General features: G+C 34.3%; 1 protein-coding gene across 1 annotated transcript in view; it reads right to left on the bottom strand.

The window, feature by feature from the left end:
* Positions 1-23028, bottom strand: part of LOC149287444 (cystine/glutamate transporter) — a 64552-nt gene that overhangs the window by 17657 nt on the left and 23867 nt on the right. Inside the window, exons 5-6 of the mRNA XM_089492956.1 lie at positions 19839-19938; positions 15316-15360 (exon numbers count right to left, since the gene is read on the bottom strand). Of these exons, the coding sequence (XP_089349082.1) occupies positions 15316-15360; positions 19839-19938 (145 nt within the window). The remainder of the gene's footprint in view (positions 1-15315; positions 15361-19838; positions 19939-23028) is intronic.

Below are 23028 nucleotides of genomic sequence, written 5' to 3'. Positions count from 1 at the left end.
TCAGCCCGAATACAGAACATACCAACATGGTGGCAGCAAAACGTATACTAAGACCAAGACACAAAACAAAGAATCTTCGTCTTCGTTTACTGATCTCCCTGGTCCCTTCCCCATCTAGCCTACCTTATCTAGATCGCGGGAGCGGTTCGCAGTCAGAAGTTAAAGACCTTTAACTTTTGGTGAGAGGACACAGGCCAAGTTCCCCGTCAGGAGTTAAAGGGCCGTGCAGACAAGCATTGGTTGATGCCAGAGGAGGCCCCTGCAGGCGACCAATAGACTCACTTGCACGGCTAACTCACCCAATAGACTAACTCCTGACAGCGGACCTTGGCCTGTCTCCCAGATCCAAGAGTTAAAGGTCTTTAACTCTATTGGTCGTTTGTACAGACCTTTAACTCTTGCAGCGGGGAGACCAGTGGTCTCCCTTGGCCAAGTTGCAGCACTGTACAAGCGACTCTGCCATCAACCAATGGCAGAGGAGTTCCCTGCCAGCGACCAATAGAGTCGCTCGTACAGACCTTTGGTCTCCCTAGTCCAAGTTCCGCGTCAGGAGTAAAAGGGCCATATGAGAGACTCTATTGGTCACCTGTAGGGCCCCCTCATCTGGAGGTCCCTGCCAGCTACCAATAAAGTCGTTCTTATGGCCCTTTAGCTCCTGACGACGACTACGGATATCTGCTCCCGTTAACCCCTGCTATGCTGCGCAGATAACAGGAGCGGAAATCCGTAGGAGTTAAAGACCCTTAACTCTTGGAGCGGGGAGACAGGCCAAGTTCCCCATCAGGAGTTATAGACTTACTTGCATGGCCATTTAACTCCTGACGACAGAACTTTGCCTGGGAAGCAGGGGGCTTGTCAACTAATTGAGTGACAAAGCAGCATTCTCAGTTTGTCTTCTTTATTTCCCTCCTCTATGTTTATTTTCTCCTTCCCTTTGCAACCATCTATCCTCGCTTTCATATTTTACCTATTTTCCTCTTTGCACTATTAATTCAATTTCCCTGTAGTTGTCAAGGGCTTTTAAGTTCCAACCTAGCCAAAATTGTGAATAAAACCTATCATCACATTGTAACAAGAACTATGCAATTTTTTGTCTTAAGCTTTGGAGCCTATTGGGATCCCTCTAAGGACTTTGGTTTGAGAATTTTGTAAAATAAGTTATCTGTTTTGTTTATTTTTTGTAGTATACACAATGCTGGATTCGAAGTTGGTCAATATGGCACATAGAGCAATAAAAATTATTTCCCCCAGGTATTAATTAGTGTGCACATAAACATTTATCAGAGGTTAATTTTGACATTGTTATTGCATGAATATATTCAAATAATATATAAATAATATAATAATTATAATAATATAAATAATATAACGGAACTACCACTCATGTATAACTAAATTATCAATTGATGATGTAGCCATGTAAAACTAGGAGTGTATATATGTGAATATTTGTTATATTCTCAATGGTATCACAATCAAAGTATGTATTTAAATTTCAACAATTTTACTTTACACTATTAACTGTACACAGATCCAGGCTGGCGATGACAAGGCGGCCCTTGCACTTTAAGGCCAGCTGCTGCCTGATGACTGAGACTGATGTCTGGATATACATGGCTGCACACCATCTTTTCATGCTCACGTTGACCGCAGCTGGGCATATCCAGCCAGTGGGCACATACTACAGCGCCAAATCTGCCGCTGAAGTGTGTGTGGCGCTTTTGACCATTAGGTCTCACGTTTGCCACATGATATTTGTGTATTTTGAACTCAGCATGAATTGCGCAAGGAGAACATTAACAGATTTGCAACAAAATTGAGAATGAGATCTGTTGAAATACAAATGTTGACCCGGTATCATGGAAAAAAATAACTTTCAAAATAATGAAAAGGAACAGAAAAATTGCTTGTTTTAAGGACGTCAGCTGGTAAGGTTCTATAAGCACTTTAATAAGAAAAGCTGATTTATAAAGTTTATAAGGGTACAAAACTCAGCTTAGATTTTAATATCGAGAAGCTTTGACATTTAATTTCTAAAGGGAGAATTTTAACAACGTCAAGGATCATAAAGGAACAATTTGCTGATGTATGCTACCAATGATATTACAGTAATAATAGAAATTGCACCATTCACTCATGAATAGAGCCACTTGGATCCAATGCAGCACCATGGAAACCAGAATATCATTAACCAACAAAGCGCATAGTAAGAGAGACATGACTTCTGAGTGAATACAGATACTTTTTTTTTTTTTTTGCTCTCAGATTTCATTCTCATAGAAGTTTAATGATTAGAATTCATCATCCTTGAACGAATCCATTCACCCCACCTCACCCCAGTTGCAGAGACCCTACAAAAAATGATCATCAATCAAATGAACTTTTTTATAGTAAGTAAAGTCATGGTGGTTTAAAAGAACCAGTTTTAGGATCGCTCAACCATACGTTTCATATTTCCTCAAATTCCTCCAGTTTCCCCATTACCAAAAATGTTTTCTAACCAATTCTAATTATTGATTACTTGAAAACCATTGTATAATAGATGAAGGATTTGGATTGAGACAATAAATTGACTGCTATGCCTTTTTAAGCACCTAGACTGCTCATAGTAAGACATAAAGAACAGAGGAAGTGTGCTCAGCTATTACCTAACATTAGAGTGCGTTAAGGGGGAACATAGCTTACCTAAAGTTTTCCATGGATATCCCTGCTTCATGGTTCTCTCCATGGCCAATGGATGTAATTTATTCAGTCTTCACAGGACTCCCAGCTGGACGAAAGACCAAACATCAGACAACCCTTGCTTGAAGCCATGTATTGCTGGAAATAAGGTCTTTTTCAGCAATAAATAGCTTCTGTACAGGGCATCGGAAGCCACTTGCAGCTAATGGCATCAGACACCCGTTGCAGGAAGCTGTGTATTGCTTAAAATAAGTCCAAGGGAGTTCCCCTTTAAGAGGAAGATGAAGTTCCAGCTCAACTTCAGTTTAGAAGTTGGTTCAGTGGTGGAATTAACCTCAAAATACGCAATGTAATTCTTGGGATTGTTATGAGCACATGGAGACTGAGTATTTGTTTTTTAAATACCAACAGAATCTTAAACCATATTTCAGAATCAAATATAACAAAGATGGTGTGTATGAAAATACCATTGAAACATACTAAAAGGGTGCATTTTGTGTCGGTATATCAACTTTTTTCGCTCCATTACAAAAAAAGGCAAAAACCATGACAAATCCCCTTCAGATTTGTGTTGGTAATCACACAGTTCTTTTAGTGTATTGTAAATGCCTTTGGACAGTTCAGACACTATGATATACTGATTGTCAATAAAACATCTACTGATCCTACTCATAAGAAGCTACAAAGATCAAACATGGTGACAATGCCACAAGCCTAGGATAACTGACATACATCATGGAAAGGTCGCCTTGTTCTTTGTATAACTAAATAAAGCTCCAGCCTTGTTTCTACAGAGCAAGCGTGAGACTATATCGTACTATGAGAGCAGAGCATGTTCTGAGGACTAAACACAGGTCGCAATTTACTCAATAGGATCTATCTGTGAGTTTGCACTGTAGCGTTTCACACACAATGGAACAGCACGCATTTCAAATTGCCAAAAAGTATTTAATGGAAACTAAAAGCATCAATGTTCTCTCACCCATTATATGCAAATTAATTTTCATTTTATTATATATGTTACAAAATGTACTTAAGAAAGTAACAACTGAAAGATGATATCCACTGGAATAATATGCTGTAATGCAACAATAAATTATTATTATTTATGCACCCCACTAGCAGAAATATAATTGATAGTTCTGGCTGCTTGGTTTACAGTCCTAAATGAACATTAATGTCATTTAAAAAAACAACAACATTATTTAATGTAAAAATAAACCCCATTAGCCTCCTTGTACATATCTGGTAAGTTACTTTGTTGATGCTGGCAATTTGGAGTTTCACTTAAAACAGAATTTACATTACATTTATTACATTACATGTATTTATATGTCGCCAGCAGATTGTGTATCGCTGTTACAATCAGTGGAATAATTTAAAGTCACACACAAAAATAAACTGGTACAAAATGGGAAGAGGGCCCTGCTCTTGCGAGTTTACAATCTAGTTGGTGGTTCCGGGGGAAGGGAAAAAATAGACAAGGACTGCTTGGATGGGGATGAGTTGATAGGGTAGGGATGATCTGTCGAGAGTGTTAGGAGGTAAGGTTGTACATGTCTCAAAAAAGGTGGGTTTTCAGAGTGCTTTTAAAAGTGGCGTATGAGGGAGAAAGTCTGATGGAACCGGGAAAGGGAACTCCAAAGAAGCAGTACAGCACGGGTGAAATCCTGAATACAGGGGTGAGAGGAGGTAATGCAAGCCATGAGAGAAATGGAAAGGGTGGTTAGGGGAGTATTTGGATAGGAGGGTAGAAATATAGGGGGTGCAGAGTTGTTAATGGCTTGTCAGAAATTGGGGACAAAGTAGATGATGGAATTACCATAAGCTTAGTCTTGGAGATAATGAGCTTTATGTATTGGGACACCAGCCACGATGCAACTCCTCGGTGAGGCGAGTTAGGAGAGAGGGTGAAAGGTCAAGAGAACTAATCACGTTCTTATAACCAGAATTCCAAATTTTTCTTGTGTAAAGAACCCTTTTTACTGGTCGAAGCCATTCGAGTCTCTTAGGCTTAGTAGAAGAAATATATGTCTTATTCAAAACAAAACTAGAAAATGTCTACTTTGAGTAATTTCATATATTTTCATTTATCTCCAATAAAAAGTTTTCATTATTGATGCCTGTTGTGTATAATTAAGTAATTATATTTAAAAAAAACATATTCTTTATAACTGAAGGCAGTTAGGGCGAGTTGAGATGAGCTACCTACTCACAGCTAGATTCTAACCTTGACCTTTTCTTCAGGCATTTGGTATTTTATGAAAATGTGTTCTTGTGACTTTACAAAAAGGTTAGAACTACTTTAATGTTTTAATTATAAAAATGTAATAACTATATAAATACAGTTCTTGATCATATTTCCATTATGTAAACTATACTGAGATACCAGAGCTTCCTACTGTGATTATTTAATTTACTTTGAAACTCAGACTGTTGTTTTTGGTATTGATTTACTTTATTCCTACTGAATTCTGTTATTTCTTCCCATCAGGCCATAATATTCTAAGTACATTTCAGAGGAAGAGTAGCCTGTTATTAAAATAGCCCGCTTCTCATGGTATCCAATTTGCCAAACACAACTGCAGAGCTTCGCACTTCTGTCATTTTCACATTAAAATAGAGACAATGCTTTAGAAGCAGTCACCAGCATGAGAGAAAAAGCTGTCTACATCTAAAGAACAGACAGCTGGCACTTCAAAGAAAAGTAATTCTAGGTCATATACATTGTCAAAAAGAAGCCTCCAGTGGAAGAAATTACTAAGGTCTAAACTGCATGTAATTTTTTTGCTTTGCTGTGGGATGACACAAAATGAACCTCTTCTAAAACTTGAGCTTCCTATATGACACAAAATAACTTGTGAATTGAGCAAAAAATGGGATTACAATAGGCCACCCATGCTGTTCCTGTTATGAAAGATCTGGCTATGCGATGCCGAGAATTATAAAGAAAAATACACTCTGTGACATCTAGGTCTTTTCTTCCATTGCCTTTGAATTAGTAAAATGATTTCAAGTTTGTATTGGTAAGAAAGAAAAACTATTTAACGTATCTGTTCATTTTTTAATCTACATGAAAACAGCAAATGTATGGTTTCAATGGCATTTAATTTGCTATCCTATACATTGGAACTGTTTAAAGATGACTCATTTATGTCTAAAATGCCCTAAATTACTTGTCAGTTAGTTCCCCATTGTGAAGGATGACTTGAAGGACTTGTTTGAGCTGATTGCTCTGGTTTTATTCAGATTCTCTTGGTAGATTTGAGGGTAATTTACATATGAGGTTGATGGCATAATTATTATGCCATTCCAAATGAAAAAAAGGAAGCAATGTTGCTGTGTAAAAGCTATAATGTTAAGATAATTAGCAGGGCTGCTTTTTATTTCTTTACTTGGTGAAGGTTAATCTCTTAAAGTGCTGTTTAAAACTTTTTAGTATTTAGAAAAAAGTTTCAGTAAAGTATAGAGACTTCACAATAAATTTGTTTTGCTGGCTTTGAACATTTATGACTGGTTAATTTTATGTTAGCTTTTGGATTGGGGGGAGTCTCTTAATTTAGTAACCACAAAAGCTGAGATTAGGTTAATATTTAACGCAAGTGAAATTAGTAAACTCTTCTTCTCCTGCTCTTTGAGTACCTTAAATGTAACATTTATATAGTTAGCCAAAATTATTATAGGCCCATCTATGTTGTGTTACTGATTACCACTGACAATTTGAAATCCATAACATTCATATTGAAAAGGTACAGCTGGCAAATAGGCAACTGGGCCTGAAAAGATCTTAAACTGTCTAAATCTTTTCCTGTGTTTTACTTGCAATGCCACACACAGCCACTAGGGCATCTAGAGTAGCAAGTACATTAGGCAGCATTTAGATTATTGCTGAACCATCTATGTTTTTTTCTATGCATCCTTTGTCAATAAATGTGTTTAGGGCAGGATCACTAGATCACTTTGATGTTTGATGATCACTTTGCATTATATTACAGGATGAAATTGACAATTATTTTCATGTTTGTATCACTAGCTGAAAAGTAGACTAGATGTACTGTATGTATGGCTTTCTGATAGATCAAGTGTTTTTGCACACAAATTCTGTTCTAAATGTATGTGAATAAAATGGCCACATTATTTAAAAATAGATTGTAGGGGGAATTAAGAATATATATCATGAGTAATGTATTGGCAATGAAAAGGTATGTCAATTAATTATTTGCTAGCTAATAGCTATAAACATCTTTAAGCTGTTCCAGATTGATAAATGAATGGTTGTTCAATGTTATTAATTTAACTGTTTCCAAGATGTGAGGGTGTTCATAAATGACAATGGCCCAAGACATGACCTCTACATAAAATAATGCAGTTTAGCAAAGGAATAAGTCGATCATACTTGTGCGTCACTTTTAAAGCACTCTATATTTGGAAAGCCTTAAAAATGAAAGGCGCGGCTAACGTTTCCAGGCACAAAACCCATTAGTTGGTAGATAAATGTGTTGAGGTGACTGACAATGTGTCTTATGAGATCACATTTATGGTGGAAGGGGGAGAATTATCTGTTGAAGATTTCCAGACAGCACCATGCAGAAGATTTACAATCAATGATGAATGAAACAATGAGTACATTCTGGTATTTTTCTTTGTATGAAATTGCTAAATATAGTTTAATTATAGATTATAGGGTATAGTATCCTTTTTTTCATGCTTCATAGGAAATTAAACAGAGCGTGGGTGGCCAAAACACAATCTTCCTTTCCAACATCATGACAGCATGTAAATTAAGGTCACTTTAAATAGGGTTTTCTTGTCGACAAAATGTTATATTTTACATTAAACAGAGTTTAGGGAAAATGTAGCATTGCATTCAGTTGCAAGTAGTGATATGTTTCCAACATATATTGTCAATAGTACATGACTTTATATTTAGTTATATTTAGTTCTTGAGATACCGTATTGGGGCTACATCTTGTTTCACTAGAAATAATGATTTAACCCCTTAATGACAAAGCCTGTACATGTACGGGCTCAAAATGCATTGTTTTCAATGGGTTTAGGGGCCGCCCATTGTCCTTAAAAGGTTAAAACATTCAAGCTCAAAAGCTCACTCTATCCATCCACTTAAACACTGGGAAGAGACTTAGTTAGACCTCATAGTTACACACTCTCGGTACATGTTATACTGTATGTTCAGTACTTATCAACTGCAACATTTTTCATAACTTCCAATAAGATATAAAAATCAGATCGGATATCACATATGGTTCTCTCTCTCTCCCTCTCTCTCTCTCCATTTATAAGACTATGTATCTGTAAAACTGGGAAAACATTCTTTTCTGTTGTCACTCATTCAGAAAAAAAGAAATACATTCATAAATATCAAAATAAATGGTTACCACCATTCCAAAAATGAATGTAAGTGAAAAGAAGGTAATAGACTAAGCTCACATCATCAAGGTCAGAGAGAGGTTATTTTTTAGCTTCATAGTACCATCACATATGATTTATCAGTCCTGGAGCTAAAAACACTATGCAGCCCATTAATATATTTTATGTACTACGTACTTTCAGTTTTTGAGCAATGACATAATGTTCATGTTATTAATTCAGCCTGAAATCAGAAACAAATACAAAAAATGTTCATGATTGCATAAACAGCTATCATATTTCACAGTAAAACTATGTTGTGTGTGTGAGTGAGCATAGCATTTAGACTCCATTGGGGCTTCTAATATATAATAATAAGGACAAGGTTGTAATGATGATTGATAGTTAACTTTTGATTTATTTATTTATTTCTCTTATTCTGCATATTCATAGACTCATCACTCTGGGTAAGATAGTTTGCAGGAAACATTTGGTTTTATCTGATCAACTTCATTTTACAAGAAGGAGGGATAACGCATATCTTCCAAGATTTATGCAAGCCAAAGCTGGATGCATGCTATGGCTAGGGGACAGTAATACATTTCCTTATACCTAACAACCTATAGAAGTTGATAGCTTTGATATGATGTCATATTATATGATGATCTTTTGATTTTCCCAAATAGCCCATGATCGCCATTACATGCAAAAGCAGACCAGTGGGGCAGCTCAATGGGACAGCAAGAGAGTGACAAAAAAATCCTCCGCAGAAGGAGATGATTGGGTGATATGCTAATTCCTGTATTTGTCTGTTCATAAACAGCTCAAATCTAATTCAATATGGTTTCATAAAAGTCACCTCACTGAGAGATTGACTGTTATAATGCACAATTAATCCAAGAAGTTGAAGCCATAACTCTCCAGCATATTCCCTTGCCAATTCCCACTTTAGTAAATAAACCCCCCCAAAGTCTTCACACACACACACAAATTCAGTTGGACTATACCTTTTTATACCAGTCACACCTTTTTAGGATCTCAATTTTTAGATTAGAAAATTGAAGCATCTCCTATGAAAAGGCATCATAATAGTGTCTAAAGCACTAGGGGTTTTGCTGAGGTAAAGTACTGTGCTGAAGGTATGGATTGGGTACCAAGTGTTCTTAGTGGATAAATAAGATGTGTTTATGTGAAAGACTGCTCATTTCACTAGAAGAAGACATACAGTAGATAAAGTGACCAATGAAACAAACACAGTATGAGAAAAAATATTATCTAGATATATAACATATATCCCAAATTACAGTAGTGTTCTAGATACTTAACATCTTAGATTGCAACTATTTTGACATTTGATAATTATGATACTTTTCATGGCAGTATATGTTTTTTGATGGATGGGGGATCAATTACCAACCTATTTAGGTTTTTAATTTAATCTGATAAAAGTTAATTTGGATTATATAATTTTGTTCTCTTTATGTTATTGTTGTTTAGATAGACATGGTATTCCCGGGGGGGGGGGGGGGGTTCAAGACTCTGAGATCAGTCTTTCTTGTGGATACAGCACGATCTCCACAATTATTATTTTGATATTTGTACATTAATTCATTTGTTCAGTATGACTATATAATTCAGAGATAATTCAGTTGCATTATACATACTTATCCTAAACCTGTTTTTAGCCGTCACATAATTCTGATTTCTACACCTCAAAAAGCATTATTTTAGACAGGATCAACATTTGCTGTTCTTATAAATCAGAAACAAGTCATTTTCCACTTAAATCTGAACAAATGTATTGTCTGATCTCACCATAGTACATTTTGAAATAACACTATGCATTTTTATTAATATATTTATTCATATTTATCCAATATATATGAACACGTGTAACCAAAACTTGTTTGACTGTACAAAGTGCCTGAACACTGCTCTGTCAAGTTCCATAACCTAGTCCTCATTATGTTATCAGGCAAATAAGGTGTCATCTGAGTCTACCTAGCCTACCATACTGAACATATATCAATGTAAGGATCTAAAATCAATTTTTCAGGATTGATTCAAAGTACTTGCTGCAAGCACGCTCCAGAAGGCACGTTACATAACGACTGCATGGCTATTAGCATTTGCTAAGTGCTGTTTTACATAAAAATGAACTGAAGATGCTACACGGTGATAGCTGGAGAGTCTCTTGGGCTGGCGTCCGGGCATCTGTTCCTAAAACCTCTTTTTCTATGTCATCTGCTGTAATATATCTGTTATATGTATGGAAATAGGTACAGCAGACATTGTGGAGGACTCTAGACAAGACACCTTTCAGTGTAGAGGTAAAAGTAAAAAAATGTCCCTTTCATCTGTAGGTTATGCAGCTTAATGCCAGTGGATATACCAGATGTGTCTTATTAACAGACGTATCAGTGTTCAAGAAACTGCCAGATCTCCTAATGTGCATCTTATCATATATTGCATACTGTGCTGACATTTTATTATGTTATATTTATAAATTTAAAAAAATCATAAACATTTGAATTAGAAAAATAAGTGGTTAATAGAAGAACAAAGCTTTTATCATAATAGAACCTTTGTCTTGTATTGGTGACATAAAAGCATTATTTATCACTCTTTTCTTAATGCCAAAATAATAAATTGGTTTACAACATATTTTTGTATAGCTATTTGTATTGTATTCTTCTTAATTAAAATAGCAATTTAAATCTAAACTCTTGTGAAAGGCATTTAAAGTCACTAAAGATAAAATCTGATGAAATACCATAGACACGTAAGGTATCACAATCACACATAACTGCTTTAACCAAATAGAGTCGCTTATAAGGTGTAAATGTCAGCAATATGATAAAATTAAAAACTATAACCAGGTCTGTAATTGGATTTCTGAGGTAGCCTTGGATTATGACCTGTACCTCAACCCTCAACGCAATCCACTAGCTTTAGACCTCTGCTGTTAGCAGAGAGACACCAATTTAGCAGCAAGCAGTGGGTAGGAAGGAAGAAAAAATAAATAAATGCTTCAATAAGGCAACTATAAATAATTGGGGAACCTAAGGTTTAATAGTTTCGTATTTTAATAGAGATGCATTGGGAGTACCTTTATTCATATAAGATATTAGCTCCTGTTTAAGTCAGCCATTACTCAGCATGAAAACTGGCTGGAAGCATTGCTAAAAAATATAGCATATGTTCCTTAATGTTCACCTTTAAGAAGGCTGCTTTAGATTTGCGATATGCAAAAAATAAACTAGGCATTAAATAATACTCAATTTCCATATTTTTTTGCTGCATAATATTTCTCACAGCTAATCGGCTTGTCTGATCATATACTAGGCACATACTATTTATATTTCACTAGTGACTTTGTAAACACATTTCTTATAAAGTATACTCTGTGGTCCCGTAGATGTGCCATGTGTCTTCCCTTTCCCACTTACGATTACAGATATCATTAGGTGTACTGGGATCAGGTATTGCAGGCTTATTCTGTGCAGAGATATATAGAAATTAGGTCATTTTTACATGATGCAGAATAAACACTGGAATCCACTCTTTCAAAACTTTAGTTTACAGACAGCTCTAGAACAGAGACTAAATTACACTCCCTAAAGAAAAACCTGGATGAGACAGATCTTTCAATCTTAATATACCAATATAACCTATTTAAACTATTAACTATTATGAAAATTCTATTTTTCTAATTTTTTCCACTTAGTTTGTAGCAAATAATATTTATGATGTTTTCATTATTTTCTTTATAAATATTACATGAATAAATCACTTCTTTTTTTAGCGAACATATAAATTCTGCCAAAAAATGATATTAGATTATTGTATATGCGCTAGATTGTCGATACATTAACTTTTACAGTAATATTGTATTTTTAATACCACTATAAATTTAAATGGACAGTGGCATATCATTAGGTATATCTACTACCATGTGAATGAAAGCAAACGGCAAATGAAAGCCTAGAACAGAAGAGCAATTTGCGAAAGAAAACCTTTTTATGGACAAATAGAAATCTGCTTCCCAAACACATTCTGTCTTTCCAAAAAATCTTACTGATTTACTTTGGTTTTACCGGCTGATGTCTGCAATGCATTACAAGATCTTATTGCTGTTCCTATCTTCCAAATTTTCTTGCTGCCCATGTATATTTTAAGAATAAATCATACAAGACAGTTTTGACATACAGCATACACCAGCACCCAGTGTGCTTCATTAAGTATTATATAGTAAAAGATTAGGAATGTTGAAACGTTGGGGGATCTTACAAGGTGTCTGTCTTTGTTGTACTTGTCGCCACTACTATTGTATTATCAGTTATCCATTCTCATGGTATATATTCTGTATATACATATAATATATACTGTATATATATATATATATATATATATATATATATATATATATCGGTGTAGCTCTGTGGGTGTGCTTTGAGAGTTTGCTTTTAATATGTATAGTGCTTGGCAGATTTGCACTTGTGTGTGCATTCTTGCTATATATATCGACTAGAAACCACTACCAGCTATGCTAGGTCTCCTCACTAGTTTTATGTGTCTGTGCTTATGTTCTCTGTCGTCTGTTGCCTGTGCTGCAACTGGCCCTTGTCTTTGTCCTGCCATGTCGGCATAGCCACATGTATCTGCCTACAGCACCTGTAATATTTAGTCCTGTCTGCTTTTGGTGCCTGCTGGTATGACTGCCTTTTTGTTATTTTCCACTAACTGGTAAACAGTCACAGGTGTATGGAATATGGTTGCTGAAATTTGGCCACCAATATCTGGGCCTAATATCTGGGGGCATGTGGTTGCCTTCCTTCTATATAATGTTTATCATGAAAAAGGTTAGTTTCCCTCCTTTTTACTGTATACCAGTGTGCCCTATTGTAACATAGACTATACTGGTTTTATATGAATAAATGCTTCACCCTCCATCCCATGCCTGGTGGAACAAATTGGTGTGTGTCTCCAAAAACCCCTTTGGAGAAGACCAAACCGCATCTTATGGCACTCCTATTATTCCTGACCTGTGAATTAGATTTCAAGAAAACCCAGTGTATAACCAGAGTAGGACCACATCCGACGAGGTCCAAAAGAGGTGATCAGGGTAAAGGTCTGTACAAGCAAAGAGAAGGGTAGTAGATGACAAAAGTCAGCAACAGGAAGTCAGTTTAACAATTGGTCAAACTAGAAAGACAAACAATATAGAACCAGACAGCACTGCTACCAAGTAAGTGCAAACAAAGCAAGGTTACTATTGGGAATACAAGCATATTGTGATGTATATAACATGCAATGTTTTCTTTCTGACTTCTCCAGCATGGAGATTTTTTTTTTAAATTGTTTTGTTTAAGAAAAAGGCTTCAGTGAATGCACTTGACAATAATGTAGGCAGATTATTCATAGTGTCAGCAGCTGGAAGAAACATAGTAAAAGCATCTGCCTGATTAAACAATTAATTTAAAACATATACTAGCTACATAGTAAAAACTCCTTCAAACAATCCGGTGATTAGTGAACCATCAACACTCTACAGTGAGATTAGATAAATAGGTTTTGTTATGAAGAGGCGTGACACACCATTTGCATGTGCAAAAATTATATGCTATATTTTTTTTTTATCAAGCTTCATTACAACTATTTGTTCTAATTTCCATTATTTTCAGCAAGTGCTTCGAGTCTCGTAACAATCGAATGAGAATGCCAATAATATTAAAATAAATTTGCATTGTTACAAAGATTTCATATTATAAAATGTGATGTAGTAGTCTGTGTATCTAGATTACTTATTCTACTTAACAAAATACTCTTCACTTAATGTTGGTTGTACACAAATTACTAGAATAACAGAATGACTTTCAAATGATGTGTGTTGACCGAGGACATTAAACAAAACATTTTACAAAAAATAGTATTAGTTAAAAAGTAACGATACGTCAATCAAGCACAACCGTTCCAAGATTCAAGCTTCAGTTTTACCGATTCCGTGAAAAATCCATTTAAGCACACACCAATTTTAATCAGAATGGACAAAATTCCTTTATGACTCACAGGCGGTCCACATTAAACCTGGATCAGGATTTTTGTTAATTACCACATGTACCTCTTAATACACCTTCTTTCCAAAAAACAATCTAATTTATTTCATAAAGCCTCCAAAGTATTCTTCTTCACTACGTCAATAGGCAGCACATTCAAGAACTTTAAAATATTTATTGCGAACAATGCTATTCTTAAAGACTTAAACCATGGCTCCACAAGTGACCTTGTGTTATCTCTTCTGTCTGTGGGGTGAAGATTGTTCCTCTAAGGGCCTCATTTGTACCTTAAATGTGTTTCTACATCGTTATGAGGTCCCTCCTTAGGTGTATCTTTTCTTGAGTAAAAAAAAATCCAATTTAGCAAAATGCTCTTCATAGCTAAACCCCACCATTCCATTTACCAATTGTTTAGTTCTTCCTATTCATATTTTTCTCATGAACAAGTAACCAAAATTAAACACCTAACTAAATAAAGCCTAACTAAAATTATGTATAGAAGGGCATAATATTTTTTTAGCTCTTGTACTGATGAGTATTCGCTCGTTAAAAAAGACTTATTGAGAAGACCACTTCATTGTTATATTGGAAAATGAGTAAACCTCTTGGGTAACAAATCATGGCAGTTAATAAATAACAATTTTGATTTCACTGAATATAATTTCAATACAATTGACTTATCACTCTAAGTCGAATGACTAAATCTAATTACAGATGTATGCTTTAATTTTTTCAATAACCCCTTAAGGTTTTCTCTGATGAAACCTAGTAGATTAAGCCAATATTCTGTTTAATATAAAACATTTATAATATTCCTTTACTATGTTCCTATCATAGATATAACTCTCCCCTAACAAAACATATTTGGTCAGGTACAGCACATACTGATACAGATCATCATATGTAAGAAAACAATAATAGCTCAAATTAAATCAGCTGCCCTTATATAAATATATACAAATATATGCTAGAACAATGGAATACTCATCATCCCATAATAGATACTATAGGTAACCTTTTTAGTCCTAGAAAATGGTATAGCTAGAAGCAAACCTGGACTGGCCACAGTGCATTCAGGGCAAATGCCTACTGGGCTTAAAGTGCGGTAAAATGTTGGGATTTATTTCTTACTGCTTTCTTACTGTTAAATATTGTTTAAAGAAAAAAAATAGTAAATGCAAAATAATACTAGCATTTCATAAACACTTACTTTTCTGGATTTTCTACTTCTTCAGTAACAAAATTCAGATAAAACCTGAAAGTGAAGTATACATTGTTTAGTGTTTTGCATATTTTCCAAGCTATAATACACAAAAATGTACAAAAGGTGACAAAAAAGCTTTAAACTCAATACAAGCTTTATTAATATAGTTGAAATTCTCAAAAACATACACCGTTAAAGCTATGGGAGATTAAAATTTACTAATTCTGCATATCCCCCAACAAACAATAAGATATATTTGTGGATAAATCCTAAACTTGGTTATGACATTAAGAATCCATTATTATTCATATTTAACCATTTAACACATAAGTATGTGTAATAAAGTAACGTCTTCTATAACATTATATACATTTTATCTTTTAATAATAAGAATAATAATAGTAATAATATAAATAATAATCCATATTTAAAACCATTCAAAATTCTAGCTTTCATCTTTCCATTGCTCATATACAGTATCGTAATTAAAATTAGATAATTTGTTTTGTAACTTTTACGAGTTGCCTTTACTTTGACATATTATTCCCTTCTAATTTAACATGTATGTTTATTTTAAATTGCAATGAAACCTGGGAATCAAATTATTATTCTGAAATGGTGTAAAAAAACAATAGGTCATCCGCCCCTTTTTAGAAAGTTAAAAAGCATGCTGTTGATTTAGAAAAACTTTTTACAGATCATTGTTATTCAATCATTGTATAACCTTCATGATATGTGGTTCTTTATGTGCTTTTCCTTTCTATTGTATTTGTTATGTATGTATGGTTTTAATTTCATTTTCCCCTTGGCCTCTGTGATATCATTTTGTATAGACGCTCATGCATTACATTATCAGCTAAACTTTCTGTTCCATACTTTGCACAGAGCCTTGTTAATTTCAAATAATGGATGTCTAAAGCAAGAGAGAGAGAGGAGAGCGAAAGAGACAGGTACAAATTGAGAGATATAAATATATATATATAAATATAAAAAGGAAATGATTATTATTATTATATTATATTATTATTTATATAGCACCAACAACTTAAGCAGCGCTTTATTATGTGCCAGTGGGCCCTTATCTACTAAGGGTGTCATATTATGTCCGCAGTTATTTTGCATCAGCAGGGAGATATCCCTGTCAATGAACAGAAAGATCAGCTGTCTAATGACAACCTGGTCTCCCTGGTTTCAGCAGCAGCAGGCAATACTTTGAGCTGATGAAAACAATGTGACAACACTCTAAGCAGTCATTACTTTGAAATCAATTTAAATGAGTGAACAGCAATTCGGGAAACCTACTGCTATGTTGTCAGCACTGACAGTACAGGAGGGGTCTCTCGCATGAGAGAGAATCTGCAGGGTCTGTGCAGATCCATCTAGAGTCTCAGATGACACTCTACCTTTGATCATGCTTACAGCAAGCAGGGAGACCAGAGTAAGAATGTTCCCACTCTTCAAAAAATGGAGGAGGTTTAAAAATTAAATAATAAAAATAATTCTCAAACCCATTTTCAGTAGATATTTAAAAGCTCCCAATGAGGCATAGCATGACAAAATTAGGGCTACCCTTTAGACACAAATAAAGATCTCTGGAGCCTACAGAGCCCCCAGCAGCTATCTAGTCATGGTATACTACTCACTGAAAGAGCAAAGCAAAAAAATCAGTTTGAAAATGTGTAAAAAGTAAAAAGAAATCTAAAATAAATGCCAAGTAAATTACTTCTTTGAACCCTCTTGGATCACCTACCGCAGTTTGAGAGTAATATTACACTAGAGGTGGACCCAAGAGTGATTTTACAAACGCATAATGAGTATATAATAATAGCACAGCTAGGAGAGAAAGGGAAGCAACAGGCCCTGTAGAACAACCTTGGTAAATTGCAGCATAAGATTTCCAAAGCTGAGCCTACATTGCAAGAAATTAAAGCACACTGGGAACGTAATGCCTTCCTCTATAAAGATGTTCTATATCCAGTGAACAGAACAAAACAATTGTTTTTTGAAAAGGCTAATAAGCCCGATTCTATGCTGGTTCATAAATTAAGACAGCAGCAACACAAGAGGCAGAAAATAGCTAAGATTATAGATAAATTGGTGGGAGTGTGGATTTCACCCATTGACATTGCAGAACAATTTTCCCTGTGTTACCAGAAACTATACAATGGCAACAAAGTTCCGGCTGTTACATTTGATAATAACCTAATAACTTTTTGGATCCCCTCTATCTTCCTAGACTGGAAAAATAAAGATATATCTTTTTTAAATGAACCTTATCAGAAGAGGTACTCTTGGACACAGTGGAAACTGTGAAAATTAGAAATGTAAAGGTACATGGTCCAGTACATTGGCAGTTTATTATAAAATGTTTATGCCACAATTAAAAAAGTGATTATGTCCCATTATTATTATTATTATTATTATTATCTATACATATATTCAAGGGATATGACAAGACTAGAACTGACAGACTAAGGCAAAACAATACATTAGGTGGAGAGATCTAAAACTGCTTTATGATGAGGATACCCCATAGTGAAATGTCACAAGCAAATATTATATTGCTACATAAAGGGGTTATAGATCCATTTTATTAATTAATATGGATATGAAGCTTTATTCCAAGATATCAGCCCTGAGATTGAGTAAAGTAATTGGCTCAGTTATATATCCTGACCAAATGGGCTTTATACCTCAGAGAAAAGGTGGTCAGTTTGGTCAAAGTCGCTTCCAGTGATGTCCTCTCCCTGGTCCTCTAATCGGTGGAGAGGACGTCACAGAAAATGTTATCATTTTACCCTAAAATGAATTTAGGACAATATGGTGGCACTTCCGGTAATGTCCTCATTCCCCGATTAAAGGATTGGGGAGAGGACATCACCGCAATCTATAAATCTGGAACCATCATTCTGCTTTGTATCTCAGATCTGATCACAAGGTCTGTGGAGACTACTTACACTTAAAGTAATGTCTATATATTCTCATTTTGAATCTATAGTAGGTTAATTAATCATATTAATTTCACACAATTCTAGCTTTCCAACACTCCTTTCTGGATTTTATTGTGCCGTCAATATGACCCATTTCTAATGTCAATAGTCAACATGCCAACCTAATCGACAATATCCAGCAAACCTAGAGGACTAGATTTTGGATATCCATTATGAATACTTAAGTAAATGTTTTTATTGTGTAATAATATGTGTACAGGAGTGCTTGATATGGAGTTTTTCATGATATATACTGCATACTTATTAATACATTGCCACATTATCTCTCTGCCTACAATATGTATTACCTGCAGAGTCAGTTGCCCATGCCAATGAATTATGAGCATCAGTAATCAAGGGCCTCCTGTTTTATTTAAATATATTGCTTATTTTTCTATGATTTCTGTTTTTCCAGTTTTCAACAAGTCAAAATAAAAAGAAGAATACATTTCATTAAGGTGCACACATTTAAGTTTATATGTGAAAGGTGAAAATTATCTGTAAGATGATATTGTAAATCATTAAAAAGGTTGGAAGAATCTCTATTACATTTAAATATTTTAATAAATGTATTTTTAGTAATCATTGTAATATTTTTTCTAAACTTTGTTAACCTTGTGTTGTCTGTGAGCGGTGCCTCAAATGAATCAAATTGGAAACAACTTTGTTACATTTTGCTCTGGTTTTAAGAAACGGTGTATTAAACATCTGACAGATTACATGATACGAATGGCGACAGCTTGATAACTAGTTCTACTAGTCAGCAGTGCACTTGATTTAAAGTGTATGCAACAGGAATAAAGAACAGAGTTTACCGAGATTTGCATCCTAAATAGTCTAGAACAAGTACGACAGTTAAGCTGTGTATAAGTTTGCATTCTTCTAAATTAACGGTTTATAAATGATCTGCTTAAGGTGGTAAGATAAATTGAATATGTAGTATACATAATAATACATAATACAATATTAAAATATTGTTTAATTAAAAAATGAATCTCAATGTACCAAACAATGTATTAATACTGCTTTTTTATAATAGTGGTTGTTCTGGTCAATAGGGCTGCGGGAAATATGCAAACACTGACATGATCCATATATATATATATATATATAGATATATATATAGATATATAGATATATATATAGATATATATAGTGCATTGGCTGCTTAGTTTGATTACTGTACTTCCTTTCTAAACTTCTTGTACTTTTATTCACAAACATTGGATTGGAAAGTTGTAGCATCATGCCCAGGAATCTGGAGGATACATTGACAATGGTCTAAGTGTAAGAGGTAGTGTGTGTTAGCATAAGTGTGTATGAGTATGTAATTTTGTGCAAGATTGAGAGTGTGTGTAAATGTGTGCCAGGGTGTATGTAAGTTACTGGGGAGGGAGGCAATAGGCCGATAGGGCAACTTGGCTTTCCCTGCCCTCCCAGTCGGTCCTTGGGGAAATGTATAGACAGTCAAGTGGAGAAATTTTGCTTTTGCCAAAAAAGGAGAAAATTTAATTTACTTGTATAATATTTGAGACTTACCAGCCGGCATATGCATACATTCCAGAATAAAATGCCAGGGGTAACCCCATTACACTGACATCTTTCCCAATAAAGGCATCTTTGAAGTTCTGTGTCTCTCCTGAAACACACATTTTGACTTTAGTTTGTGCAGACAGGAAAAAATACTTTTTGTCAGTCTTTGCTGTTTACATAGAAACATTTATTTTTATAAAATGTGTCATAGGTCAACATTTAAGCTGTAGGTGTGAAATACTATGAAAAGATTTATCTATCTATTTCTTTATCTATCCTTGGGCACACCCGGTTGAAAATGCACTATAAACATAGTTTATTCCATTCCAATAAGTTTTTAATAAGTTTACAAATCTACATTATTTACTATGCATATTATTTCCAATGTACATCAGTAAGAATGTTGGACATATTAAACTATCTTCAAATAGATTTGGTAAATTTAACGTCACTATAGTTCTCTTTTCAGAAATGATAGCTTAAAGATAGAATTAGATATCATTTGCAGAGGTTCCATTAAAAACGATATAGAAAAGAAGAAATAGCTAATAAGCTTTTATTACAATGTGGCATGTCTATAACTTTCCATGTCTTTCCATGTATGCAAAAAAAAAACAGCAACAAAGCAAATATAATATCAAAAAGAAAAGTACAAGACAAATTTTGAAGAACATGCAGAAACATTTTTGAAGAACTTGTTGAAATGTGTGGTATATGAGTCTCTTCATGAGGCTAGGGCAGGGATGGATATACTTTATTTGTCTTTAAGCCTTTCTGGGCAGGGAAGTCTTTTGCTTCATATTCATACTTATTGTAACCTAATCATATTGTTTGTGTAACTACTGTACTCTTACAAGTGCATTTATTGTGCGTCCCTTTTTTATACTGTAAACCGTAAAGCACTAAGAAGAGTTTTTATGGGTAAATAACTGAAAACATGCATACAAACATGTACAGGAAGAATCATTCTATATGTAAAAGTAAAGTAACACAACTGCAAGCTGACATTACTATAAATAATATATTATAATATAAATTGGTATTCTATTAGCAAAAGAGAAGTAACTAATGTAATAGTGGTACCACAATGAACATAAATATACAGTAATGAATTTTTTTCATGTAAATGTACACAAAGCTCTTAATGTGTAGATGCATGTAGTAACATAAATATTTCATACTTCTCTTTGGTCATCTCAATGGGTTCATATCATTACCAGATTGCAATTCTTATTAACCGGTACCAACCTCCTGCTGTAGACTTTGAGCCATTCCTTAATTTTGGTATTTCAAAATAGTTTCTATTTTAATTCTAATTTTAATTTCTCCTACTACATGGCTGTAAAAGTCCAGTCTCCAAGCCAGGAATTCTGTGTATCCTTGCCTAAAAGCAAGTAGTTTAATTGATTTCTAATTGATGCATGTTTGGTTTGAGTTATACATGGGTTTTTTCCTATTTGTTTTGCACACATTAATCAGCATATGAGCCAGCACTTCTTCTTAAGACATGGAAATTGTGGAAAAAAATCATAACTAACTTCTAGCCTTGGTTAGTTGCGAGACAAATCACCTGACACGACACATTAGGAAATCTGCCTGTGTGATTCATTGATTGTTTCCACATTGTTACTTCTCACGACAGAATGTTTCCTGTTAGGCAAGGTTTTGTTACGTCACTTTTGGAAAATATCCTTAAAACAACAGTTCCTCCTCACAATCTTTGGTCTACATGTATACTATAGTGTTTATTGGTTACTTCATAATGCAATGTTTTCACATGGATTGCTGTCTCCAATAGAAAAAGGAACTCCAGGCATGAATAATGCACATGCAAAGTTTACATATATACCATTGAAATAGTATAGCTACTAGACATGCATGGGATAGGCATAAAGCTATCCTGAATCTAACACAAGACTTTGTACTTTTTAAGGTCTGAGTCTTTACATCAGGAAAATAGGCAGACTAGATGGGCCGAATGGTTCATATCTTTATTACTTTAGTTATAGTTTTTCTTTGCATTTTTGGAGTTTAGGTTTTTAAGTTTTTAAGTGTTATCAATAAACTAGATTTGAGATTTGCATTTCTGTGTTTAACGATTCAATTTAAAATCTCTTTCATTAAATCTGTTCTATATTATTCCCAAATGCCCTATTCATGTTCTTAAGAGAAAAGATCAGAACACATATTTTTATTGTCACACAGGAGGTTAATAGTTTAATTACGTGTTTAAACCCAAGAAGGACACATGATGCTACATACATTTCAGGAGCCTGTCAAAAATTTCAAAGTTGAGATCTATTTGCATTTGAATGTTGGAATCATTATGTGGTTAGCTTTCTTTGATCACATAGTTGTTAATAATGACTCGCATATAAATATGATATCTATTTACATATATATATATATATATATATATATATATTATATTATATATCTAACCAAAAAAACACCCGGTCATTCATTTATGCTATATGGCATATATATTTATATTTATAACTTATTTTCCTTCAGAAATAAAATGTTTTTAAGTAGCATAGATACGGAAATCCTTCCAGCTTTCAGTCCCACCTATTTATTAAAGGGACACTCCAGCCATCATATAAACTTTAATGCTTATGATATCTTTCTTGCAAACGTATGGGGGAAGATTCTGCAGGTACACTGGTTTCACACTACATGCTTGAAAGCATCTCATCAAAAAGGTTCAGTAATAATGTTGCATGACTAGATTCACAATTCAAGTGACTGGGCACACAAATGTCACACATTGCTTGTGAAATGTAATTATAAGGCTGTTACTCGTATAAAATTACAGAATAATGCCAACAGTCACATCAGTTTAGACAGTGGTGTGTGGTATTTAATGACATGTGCGTGCTGCACATCCATTGATCACAGCCGTTAAAGACATGATGTTTTTAAGACACATCTGCCAGGATATCATTTTATTTCAATACCGGTAAAAAGAATGCCAAATCTGCTGTATTTCTGATTCCACTTTTTCACAGAAATACTGTATATGAAGTTTTATAATATTCTTTTGCTTATGGTTTTAATGTATATTTTTTAAAAATAGTATTGAACTAGACACCTTAAAAGAAAAATATGTTCTGAGATTTTTGAGTTGGGTATTAGAATTTGGCTGCTGTAATTGGGAAGGTACATAAAAGAAACGAGCAGAAGGGAAATCCGT

The sequence above is a fragment of the Sceloporus occidentalis genome, unplaced genomic scaffold (assembly GCF_023333645.1).
Source record: "Sceloporus occidentalis isolate IW3139 unplaced genomic scaffold, rSceOcc1.0.p SCAF_61, whole genome shotgun sequence".
Lineage (NCBI taxonomy): Eukaryota > Metazoa > Chordata > Lepidosauria > Squamata > Phrynosomatidae > Sceloporus > Sceloporus occidentalis.
The sequence above is the reverse complement of the archived record's forward strand: the minus strand, read 5'-3'. Positions and strand labels throughout refer to the sequence as shown.